Source organism: Dromiciops gliroides, chromosome 3 (genome assembly GCF_019393635.1).
Source record: "Dromiciops gliroides isolate mDroGli1 chromosome 3, mDroGli1.pri, whole genome shotgun sequence".
NCBI classification, from domain to species: Eukaryota; Metazoa; Chordata; class Mammalia; order Microbiotheria; family Microbiotheriidae; genus Dromiciops; species Dromiciops gliroides.
Window position 1 is genome coordinate 223,607,317 of NC_057863.1, and position 12,462 is coordinate 223,619,778.

General features: G+C 35.2%; 1 protein-coding gene across 4 annotated transcripts in view; it reads right to left on the reverse strand.

Annotated features, from left to right (window-relative positions):
* The window catches only part of FRMPD4 (FERM and PDZ domain containing 4), a 775,708-nt gene that overhangs the window by 644,856 nt on the left and 118,390 nt on the right, over nucleotides 1-12,462 (reverse strand). The window contains exon 2 of one of the 4 annotated variants that reach the window (XM_043995168.1): nucleotides 565-614. The exons of the other annotated variants lie outside the window; for them this stretch is intronic. Coding sequence (XP_043851103.1) covers nucleotides 565-584 — 20 coding nt within the window. The 5' untranslated portion in view covers nucleotides 585-614. The remainder of the gene's footprint in view (nucleotides 1-564; nucleotides 615-12,462) is intronic. 4 annotated transcript variants of the gene reach the window in all.

Genomic DNA, 12,462 nt, shown 5'->3' on the forward strand with positions numbered 1-12,462 from the left:
TAAATATACTTGAAGACATTATTCTGAGAAGTGGTCAATAGGTTTCAACAGATTGACAGTGAGTGCATGACACAAAAGAGATGAAAAGTTATTGCTCAAACTGAGTAGGAATAAGTATAATATATAACATATAGTCATGGAATAAATGTAATGTGTTATATATAGTTATGTAATAATCATACTATATTATATATATATATAGTCATGGAATAGGGAATCTATATAATTACTTATCTTAAATAATATAGATATGAAAATTCATAAGAACCTTTTACAAAAAGGTTGTATATACTCTAACCCTCTGGTTATTAAAGATTCCTCATAGAATATTTTAAAAGATTAAAGCCCCTAAACAGTCCATTTGGGATCAAGTTCTGGATTCCAAGTTAAGCATCAGGAAAAGGGCTTCTCCCCTAAAAGAAGCTTCCAGTTTTCTAGTTTTCTCAGTGGGAAGGAGATGAAATGAAAAGGAGAAGAGGTAGATCTTCATTTGGGAAAAAAAATTGAAAATTAATTGAAAAACAAAAGAAAAAAACTTCCTTGAAAATAATGAATGGAACATACCTGGACATGCCAAAAGTCATTCAGTCTTTTGATTTGGCTACAAAATTAATCTGAAAAATATCAAAATAAATCAATGTTTTAAGATAATAATGTATTCCTTAAAATGAAATCTAATTAAAGTTCTTCATTCAATTTAAAGTGTTTTACTGATTTTTTCTGTTTTTTTCAAACCATTATAATTTCCTCCAGTTATCCCTCCCTGTTCACCACCCAGAGAGCCATCCCATATAACATGTAATATTTTTAAAGACCAAAAAAAGGGGGGGAAAAAAGAAAAAAACAATATATCAATATATTGAAAAAGCCTGAAGATATGTGAAAGTTTCAACACTTCTCAACCTCCCACCTCCTAAAAGGGATGGGCATGTCTTCTCATATTTTTTTAACCCATGCTTATTCTCTGTAATTTCACAACATTCACTCTTGATCTCTGTATGTATGTACTCATGTTCTTGGCTCTGATTACTTTACTCTGCATCAGTTCATGTAGATCGTTTGTTGCTTTGCTTTATCATACTTACCGTTTCATAGAATACAGAAAAATTCCATTATATACATATACCACAACTTGTTACCTTTAGAGTTTTCACCAATTCTCATTTGCTACTCTATTTTCAATTTTTTTGCTATCACAAAAAAGTGTTACTATAAATATTTTTGGGTACATGAAACTTTCTTCTTATCAGTGGCCTTCTTGGGGTATAAGTTTAGCAATGGAATCTCAGGGTCAAAAGTTATGGACGCTTTAGTTATATTATTTCTACAATTGCAAATTGCTTTCCAAATACTGATTTACAGTTCCACCAAAAATGCACAAGTGCACCTAACTTCCTTAAATCAATTTCTAATGTGTATGTTATAACATTAATATATATGCTTCTATTTTTAGGGAGATGAGATTTTAAAAACTACATAATTATAAACAGAACAATGTGTGAGGTTTCTTTCTTCCCAGATATTCTAATTTTGAAAACTACTTGATTTTTTAAGTATAATCTTTCTATCAGTTTATGATTTCTTGCATTCCAATATACATCTATCAACCCAATTCCATGTCCCATAATTTTACTGATTACAGAACACAATGACTCTACATAGAGCATTAATTTGGGGAAATTGTTGCCCTCAGATTTTTTTATTTCTTTTAACGTTGTTTATAAAGCATTCCTTTTTATTCAGTTTCTTGATACATATTTAATCTTGGTCACCTGAGACAATAGCAGTGGTGTTCAAAGGACATTTTTATAAGTCCAATACATATGTTGATTTTAAAAGGTCATTCCTAGAGAAACACATGGAATGAAGATGATAATTTCACATCTTAATCTCTGACCTAAAAAAAATAAGATCATTCAAATTTGTTCCCAAAACGGCCCAAGAAGCCCCTGCATGAGAGGAAGTACCTTTTCTCTAACTTGATTAGCATCCTTTTTTTTTTTTCAGGGCAATGAGGATTAAGTGACTTGCCCAGAGTCGCACAGCTAGTAGTAATTGTCCAGTGTCTGGGGCTGGATTTGAATTCAGTTTCTCCTGAATCCAGGGCTGGTGCTTTATCCATTGTGCCACTTATTTGATTAACATCCATTAGAATTTTATTATACTTAGTAACTGCCATTGATTATATGGCAAAATGATGATTATAAAAAAATAAATTTTGCTCAAAGGTCAAGAACTTAAGAGTTAAGCCACTCACTGACTGCCAACTTTTGCATGTAATCACTTTCACATGAAACCTAGAAGACATTTGTGGGGGATGGCAAAGCCCCAAATCCAGAAATTTTTAAGCTGGTTTTGTTTTTTTGTTTATCTTTAAAAAAACAACAACATTCCATTCTAAATTCCCAAGAAATAATCCTTTCAACTGGGAATAGAAAACACATAAATCCCTACATTTGAATTCTCCTGTTACTTTGGTTTTTCTCAACACTGATGATCCATCACAATAAATTACAGTAGGAAATCAATTGAATTGTATCTGATTTCAGACCAAGCTTTAACATAGTAATTCATTAAGGATACTTCAGGCATGAGGCAAATTAAAAGGTACAATTAATTCTTTCAGTTATTTGGGGATGTCTAGACATGGAAATTCAGACTATGCAACATCTTAAATTCTTTGATTAAGATACACTTGCATATGTATACAGCTGCCTTTCTACTACTACTAGTATATTAGCTTCTCTCTAATAACATTTTATAATGGAATAGTTGGATATTCTGAAAGTTAATTGGCATTTTTCAAAGTTATACTTTTACCACCTGAATTCAAGTCCTGCCTTTGACAATTATTAGGTGATGGGGAACCTCTCAGAGACTTACTAACCATCATGTAATGGTTTGCCCTCTGGGATCTGAATTCAGCAATCCAAATTCATATCTCCATAAGCCTTTAAACACTTTCCATAAAAGTATTTTATTATTTTTCCAGTTACATGTAGAGATAGTTTGTAACATTTGTTTTTATAAGATTTCTAGTTTCAAATTTTTCTCCCTTCTTCCCTCCTCTCCCTGCCCCCTCCCCAAGAGAGCAAATAATCTGATATAGGTTATATATGTACAATCACCTTTCCACACTTTCTAGCTAACTGACCCTAGCCAAGTCATTTCACTTTTTTCTTGCTTTTCTTATCTGAAAAATGGCCATAACACTGACATTACTTTCTTCATAGGGTTGTTGTTAGGAAAATCATTCTTTTTCTTATTTCACGCAATAGTACTCCATTTAAGCCTGAGGAAAACCCTGTCAAGCCAGTGAGACAAGTATCCTAATACCCATTTTACTTTTGGGGAAAGTGAGTACCAGTGAGGTTGAGAGACTTACCCAAAGGTACACTCAAGGCTGGATGGAAGCTAGATTTCTAAATGTTGGAACAGTGCAAAGTTATACTGTGGTTTAATACCTATGACAGGCACAGCTAGGTAGTACATTAAATAGAGGGTTAGGACTGGAAACAGGAAGATTTGAGTTCAAATCTAGTCTCAGACACATCCTAGCTGTGCCACCTTGGGCAAGTCATCTAGTCTCATTTTCTTTAACTGTCAAATGGGAATGCTAATAGCACTTATCTCTTAAAGTTGTTCTCATCTGTAAAACAATCTGGAGAAGCAAATGGTAAGCCACTCTAGTATCTTGGACAAGAAAACCCTAAATGGGGTCACCAAGAGTTGGACATAACTAAAATGACTAAACAACATTGTGGAGAAAGAAATAACACTTCACTGTAAATTTTTCTCTGTTTTTATAATACAGGTAGATATTTACTTTATATGTGTACACAGACTTTCAATTTATGTTATTTATCATTTCATTTATTTATTCAAAAAGAAAATTCTGATTGAAATCATGATAATATGATAATGGTTAAGTTTAAAAAATAACATGAAGTGAATAAATTCAAAATATCTTGAACAAAACACCTTTAAAAGTATTGTATTTAGGTCTAAGTGCCACAATTTTGGATGGAAAGAAGGATAAGATTTTTTTATTAAATGCTTTATTAAAACCTAGGTAAATTATATCTGCAGCATTTCCTTATTCTGCCTAGACAGTAAGCCTGTCAAAAAAGTAGAATGAGCTTAGTCTAAAGTGACCTGTTTTTGGTGAAGCAGTAATGGTTCCCAGTATTTACTCTCCCCATTTCTTGAAATTCTAAAATTGTCCTTTTAATAAATTATCTTCATTCATTTCTGTAATACATATGAAGACATGGGTGAATGATCTGTGATATTGTAGTTGGGTAGACTTCCTAGAAAATTTATGGGAGTATATGTACAAGTATTTCATGAGTGGATAGGTTGCAATCTACACTAATAGAGGGAGAATCCAGATGGATGAGATCACGAATCTACTGAAGTATCAAAGGATTGCTATTTTTGCATGGTTGTTTATATTTAAATATTATTTTTTAAATTTCTGTCTAGTGTCTTTTCAAAAGACGAATATGCACGTCACTGACATTCACAGGAATTGGGCACCTAAAAAGCAAAGTATCTTTTTAGATACGAAAAAATACCAATTTACAATCTAATTAACTTTGTTTTTCATTGATTTAATGTCCAAGAAAAAAATTATTTTATATCACAGGAAAAAATAAGATTGCATCCCCAAAAAAGACATCATTTCTAAAAAAATAATGTTTTATGCTCCCATTTGGAAGGCATTGCCACCTTTCAGAGGAAAATCTTGGGAAAAGGCAATAATAGCAGATTTGCAATTGTGAAAATTCCTCCTCTTCCAATTCCTAGTTTTATACTCAAGTTGTTTTGGATGGCAGCACTTATTATATTGTGCTCAAATCCATTATCCTCCCACACTTTCCCCCAAAAGCGATATACATTAGCAAACACACCCAGGCATTTAATAAATACCATTTGATATCTCACTGACTTCTGCCACAGAATGCCTCACCTGTTCTCAGACTTAGAGATTCAGGCAATGCACAATTTGTAGAAGGGGTAGCCTGAAAGATAACATAAGAAGGTAACCACACACCAACAAAATCCACCATTAGAGTTAATTAGCAAGAGACAAAAATCAGGTTGTTACTAGAGCAAGTTACTCTGATCAAGACATATTCTGAAAGGTCTGGAAACAGGAGATAAAAATTGTGAAGTAGATTAACACTAAATTTAGAGATTATTTTTATTTTCTATTTCTTTCCTCTCTGCACCCCCATCCTCTACCACAATAAACACCTCAGGATTGTGAATAATTATTTTTTTGTCATTATTGTGCAGACACTTATTGCCTTACCATTGGTTGGTTTTTGAAGGGCTATAATTCTTAGATCCTAAAAGTTTTATATAGAATATAGAAGTTTCTTGGGCAGCTAAAAGAGGCTCAGTGAATAGAGGGCCAGGCTTGGACTCAGGAAGACTCATTTTCCTGAGTTCAAATCTGGCCCCAGATACTTACTAGTTGTGTGAGCCTGATCAAGTCACTTAACCCAGTTTGCCTCATCTCTAAAATAACCTGGAGATGGAAATGGTAAACCACCCCAGTATGTTTGTCAAGAAAACCCCAAATGGTGTCTTGAGGAGTTGGATACAACTGGGAAAAAAAAATGGAACAACAGCTGAACATAAATGTTTCTTATCTCAATGGAAATTCAAATTGTTTTAAGAATTTTCCAACATTCCTTTAGGGAAATGGAAAAACTGTACCATACTGTGAAATCAATGTTGGCAATAAGTGCTGATGATTGTCAATCCAATAATGACTGTTGGTTCCTCAACCTTGAGGAAATACTGATAGGCCTTTTTGTTCCCTGGGCTTCAATTTTATTATCTGTTAGAGTGAGCTAATGATCTTCCTATCTCACATATATATACCAAATATAAAGCATGTAAAGTATGATATAAATACCATTTGTATGCATTCCTCATTTCTTTCAATGGATGGAATTTTCACCATTTATTGATTTGCCAGTGTTTGAAAAGTTAGTTTTACCTTGATGCTTCCTTCTCTCCCAAGATCTAATAAATTATCAAATGCTATCAATCTTGCCCCCCCCAAAGAAATCGTATCCATCTGTTTCTCCCTATTATCACTGCCACCACCACAGTACAGATCCTCTTTATTACCTCCAGTTATTTCAACAGCCTCCTAGTCAATCTTTCTACTTGTAATTTCTTCCCTTTCTAGTTCATCAATCATAAATCTTCCAGACTAATAGTCCTTGTGCACAGATTTGGTCATGATGTTTTTCTATTCAAAATCATTCAATGGTTCCTGATCATCTCTTTTAGGTAGTATATAGTCCTTTGCTTGGTGGTGTGACTGTATACTGTCATGTGGGGTAAAAATGAAAAGGCACATTTCCCTTAAATATCTCTCCATCCAACCTATCAGAGGGTTTGAAATCCCCACCATTACTTTATAGTACTTCCTTTGGTTCAGCAAGCTGTTCTAATAGGAACTCTGTCAAAATGCAAATATATTATCTGAGAGGTAACACATTAAACTGCTCTTATCCATTAACATGTTAGTATGATTTGTACAATGAGATTAGCTAATCAAGGAGCAAGGAGATCCCTGAGAAAAATCAATTAATTAATCTTTAAGTATTGAGCAGGGACTATGTGTTCCTCACTGTGCTGTGAGGAAAAAAGAAGTCAGAGACATGGTCTCCACCCTTTAAGAGCTTTTCATTCAACTCTATACAATATGTCAAGCATTTATTAAGGGACTGTTATTTACAAATCACCATCTTGAGTTTTAGGGAGACATTGATGCATCTATTTAGAAAACAAGACATAGTGCATGAAAAAGAATCAGGGAAAAAGCCAAACAGTATAAAATTAAATGCTAAACTAAGTAGCATAGCTTTTAAGTGGGGTGATTTGAATGGCTGTATAGAGAATAGGGTAGCTGGTAGTAAGTTTTCATGGAGGAGATGAGCCTTGAAGAATGAGTAGGATTTGTGTAGGCAAGGAGTTGCCCAGCAAGTATTCCAGACTCGGGAAAGAATATAAGAAAAGGCTAAATGAATATGGCAACTAAGTGGAGGATGGGGAAAGACTTGAGGCAGGGAGACCAATTAGAAGAGTATGGCAATAGTCAAAGTGAGAGGAAATATAGGCATGAAATAGGGTGGTGACTGTATGACTAAAGAGGACATCTATATGATCAATATTGTAGATGTAGAAATGGCAAGAGTAGGCAGCAGCTAGGAAATTTAAGGTAACAGAGTGGGGAATCAAGGTTGTCCCTGAGGTTGTGAGCCTGACTGACTGGGAGGATGATAATTTAAAAGTGGGGAGCAGGGTAAGGTTGAGGGGAAAGATATGTTGAATTTGAGTCACTAGGAGATGTCCAGATCAAAATATCTGACATGCATCTGGTAATCACCAAATACTGAAGATAGAGAGGTAGTCTCAGTAAAGCATGTTTTTTTGTTTGTTTTGTTTTGTTTTGGGTTTTTTGGCAGGGCAATGAGGGTTAAGTGACTTTCCCAGTGTCACACAGCTAGTAAGTGTCAAGTGTCTGAGGCTGGATTTGAATTCAGGTCTGTCTGAATCCAGGGCCAGTGTGTTATCCACTTCGCCACCTAGCTGCCCCCAGTAAAGCATGTTTTTAAGAAGTTTTACAGTGAAAAAAATCAAAGAAATGGAATCATCCTTGTTTAGAGTAACATGGACAAGGGGATATTATTTTTCCCCAAGATATACAGGAGCCTTGGACATGTATGATGACAGATGGAAAGTAGTAGAGAAGGAACTGAAGATTCTTGAGACAAAGGAGAAAGATAAATAGTAAGAGAGGATAGATCTATTTTATAAAGGGAGGATGGTAAGAAAGGAATGGGCCTCATGGGACTCTTTCCAAGGAGGGAAGACTCAGACACAGTATCACAACCTTCAGGAACTGAGATGGGAGGGAAGAAGGAACGGTACATGGAAAGCTGGGAAGGCAAATGTACAGAAAGAGAAGGTTGGGGATGATGCTAAAGAAAACATCTATGTCCTTCATAATTCTGGTCTCCATGGTATTTATCAAAACTGCTAAATGTAAAAATGTAGCAAATTCTCCCAATTGTCTTTTGTCAATTTCCCCAAATCAAGTATCTCCCATTTTTGGTTTCCCAAGTAAATAATAACTATAAAATGAATAATTTTCATCTGTAAAGTTTGATGTGTTTTCTGAAAACAAATGATGCATCTATTTTTTTCCAAACTATTTCCATTCAAAATCCTTTAAAACAACATCTACCAAAATCTCCAGTTGACTAATTCAAAGTACTTGGCCTTTGACAAATAAATACCAAAGTTTTATTTTCAGCTGCAATGAATTTATAGTTAATAGTTATTTGGTTAAGAAGATAAAATCCCCAAATGAAATATATTTTATAAGGTTTAGAAACAACTGGTGGGAAATGGGGGAATAATTTATTCCAATTCCTTCATTTTATACATGAGAAAACCATGGCTTCTTGTTGTTGTTGTTGCTGTTGTTAGTTATTTCAGTCATGTCAAACTATTTATGACCCCATTTGGGGTTTTCTTAGCAATAATACTGGAAATAGTTTGGCATTTCCTTCTCTAGCACATTTTACAAATGAGGAAACTGAGGCAAACAGAGTTAAATGACTTTCCCAGGGTCACACAGCTAATAAATATCTGAGGCAATATATGAATTAAGGAAGATGTCTTCCTTACTCCAACCTGGCACTCTACTGTGCCACCTACTTGCCACTGTATATCTTTATGCATTTTTATATATAGATGGCTAGGTAGATTAGATAGATAGATAGATAGATAGATAGATAGATAGATAGATAGATAGATAGATAGATAGATAGATGGATGGATGGATAGATGGATGTATGGATGGAGAGATGACAGACAGACATAGGCATAAACATAGATAAAGTTATAGCTTTGGATATAGGTACATAGATATGAGCTCTATTGATTTCCAAGCAGCAATCTGTCATATTATAGACAATAGGCATGCCATTGTATGGAGCTTTAAAATATTATGCATTAAAATGCTATGCATTCACAGCTGGCATATTGACATATCAGAAAGTGTCCCTAGAATAAAAAGTAATTTTTATTTATATTTTTTAATTACCAATGTCAACAGTACTCTCCTAGTCTAGCCCAACTGAACAATTGTGATCGGTTTTTGATTGCCACCCTTTAGAAAGGACGTTGATAATCTGCAACTAAAGAGGCATATTTTGCCCAGAGGAGAGGAATTAGGATGATGATACTTCTTGAAACCAAGTCATGTGAAAAATCTATTTAAAAGATTTGGGAATTTTGGCCTGGAAAAGAGAAGACTTGGGGCAAAGGGCATGATAATTGTATTCAAACAACCAAAGTCCTTTTGCCATATAAATCCCATTTAAGAGTAGACACTTCCCTCTCCCTCTGCAGTGTTGCAGGGTTCTAGAGGTTAATCTTGGAATAACAAAGACCTTGTGTTCTTTTTGTTTTGTTTTGTTTTGTTTTGTTGGGTTTTGTTGTTGTTGTTTTTTGTTTTTTAGAGGGCAATGAAGGTTAAGTGACTTGCCCAGGGTTACACAGCCAGTTAAGTGTCAAGTGTCTGAGGCTGGATTTGAACTCAGGTCCTCCTGAATCCAAGGCCTGCGCTTTATCCACTGTACCACATAGCTTCCCCCAAGACCTTGTGTTCTAACCATACCAGTCATATATACTAGCTGTGTGGCTGTTATCAAGTTAGTTAACTTTATGACCGTAAATCAGGGGTTCTTAACATATGATCCATGAAATTTAAAATATATATGTATATATATATATATATATATATATATATATATATATATATATATATAACCATATTTCAATAAAATTAGTTCCCCTCTGCCACCCTATATATTTTATTTTATGCATTTAAAAATGTTATGCCAAGAAGGAGTCCTTAGGCTTCACCAGACTGTTTAAGGGGTCCGGTCCACATTGCAAAATAAGTTGACAACCTCTACTCTATTATTGATGAGTTTCTGATTTTTGCTCATTTCATTGGAAATTCCTTACTCCAATGAAATCACAATTTGCATATTCATTGTGCCTTCCTCAAATACCTGTACTATCTATTTCACATAATTGTTTTGAGTCTCAGGTTGAACCAATGTCAGCAGAGGGCTGGGCAAACTATAAAGTGTTATATAAATGTATGTATAATAGATATTGCATCTCTTGCCTATTCAATGGGTGGAGGGAAAGTGGAGGGAGGGGGAGAATTTAGACCTGAAAATAAAAATTAATTTTTAAAAAGGCAGTTATTACTCTGCATTTCCCCATAGACAGCTGAATAAGTCAGAGAGATGATAGGCAGGAAGTGTTTCCTTTTTATTTGCATGGCTGAATTAGATGGGGATTTTGTTAGCACTCTGAACTCCACAGAGAAAGTTTCTATCGATTAAGTATTAGCTCTGCCATATTAGAGAAAGCATTATGGTAACGGACATCCATCTTTCCTTAGCTTTAGTTAGACAACTTTGGGCCGATTTATGATGAATGCTAAAATAGTCCCCTGCTCATCTTACTTACTATAATAGCTCCGTCTACCTTCTCCTCCCCTGGGTACATTAGAGTTCTCTTACACACACAACCTTGCTGTTAATAAAAAAGATTTATGTGCAAGTAAGATTTTATTCCTTCCATCAAATGTTTACTTAAGGAGGTTTCATTGCATAAAATACCATCATCACTTGCTGTACAAAAAGATTTATCTTTTTAACTCCCATTCTGCCTCTCAATACTTCAAATTTCAGCCTGCCAAACGGATGTTTGCTTATGAAACTTCAGCTCAGAGCACTGACTTCCTCCTTGCCCCACCCCCTCCCAAACATAGAACCTTGAAGAAGAGAGAAATGCTAGCCTATTATTTTTAGAGACTTTGGAACTGGCTCCCCTGCTTGGGAATATGCAGCAAGAAATATATTTCACTGGAGACAATCATTAATATAACAATGTCTAAAGTTGTGGAGAAAAGAAATCTCCCACTTAAATGTACTAATAATCCCTCTCTTATTTTCTATATCCTGCTCATCCCTCAAGGTCAAGGTCAAATTCCACTTCTTCCATAGAGTCTTTCCAGATTATTCCAATGGTGAGCTATTCTCCCTCTGACCTAATAGTATGTTATTGTGTGTGTATCACTTATTAAGTAAGGTATGCTCCATCGCCTACTGCAAAGGCCCAGGCTAGATCCTGAATAAACGTCTGTTGAATACAGTCCTTATAAAGTCTTATACATCATATATACTGTTGTGTTTTATTCAATTCTTGTACTATTTAACTTTCCCTGTGTTATAACTTGCGGGGCAGCTAGGCAGCTCAGTGGATAAGGCGCTGGGCCAAGAGTCAGGAAGATCCAAGTTCAAATATGGCCTCAGACACTTACTAGCTATGTGACTCTAGGTAAATCAGTTAATCCTATTTGTCTCAGTTTCCTCATTTGTAAAATGATCTGCAGAAGGAAATGGCCAACCACTCCAGTATCTCTGCCAAGAAAACTTCAAATGGGGCTGCAAAGAGTCAGACATGACTCAATAACATCAACAAAGAGCCAAGATGCAGGCCCAAACTTTCTGATTCTAAATATAGCACCTTGGACGCTAATCCACTGTTGGTGGAGTTGTCAAAAGATCCAACCATTCTGGTGAGCAATTTGGAACTAGACCCAAAGGGCCATAGAACTGTGCATACCCTTTGATCCAGCAAAACTACTACTGGGTTTATATACCAAATATATTCCCCCAAAAGAGAAAAAGAACTATTTGTACAAAAATATTTAGAGCAGCTCTTTTTGTGGTGGCTAAGAACTGGAAATCAAAGGAATGGCTAAATAAGCTGTGGTATATGATGGTGATGGAATATAATTGTGCAATAAGAAAGGACAAGCAGGATGATTTCAGAAAGGCCTGGAAAGACTTGTATGAACCAACGTATAGTGAAGTGAGCAGAAGCAAGAGAACATTGTGCACAGAAACAACAAATTATTTGACGAAGAACTGTGAATGACAACTATTCTCAGCAATACAATGACCCAAGACAATCCCAAAGAATTAATGATGAAACATACTATCCACCTCCAACGAAAGAACTGAAATTGATTTAACACAGACTGAAGCATGCTATTTTTCACTTTCTTGCATTTTTTTTCTTTTATTGAAGTTTCCTTGTGCAAAATGATTAATACGGTAATGTTTTATATAATTGCACATGTTCAGGCAGCTAGGCAGTTCAGTGGATAAAGCACTGGCCCCGGATTCAGGAGGACCTGAGTTCAAATCCGGCCTCAGACACTTGATACTTACTAGTTGTGTGACCCTGGGCAAGTCACTTAACCCTCATTGCCCCGCAAAAAAAATAATAATAATTTCACATGGATGACCCACATCTGATTGCTTACAACCTCAGGGA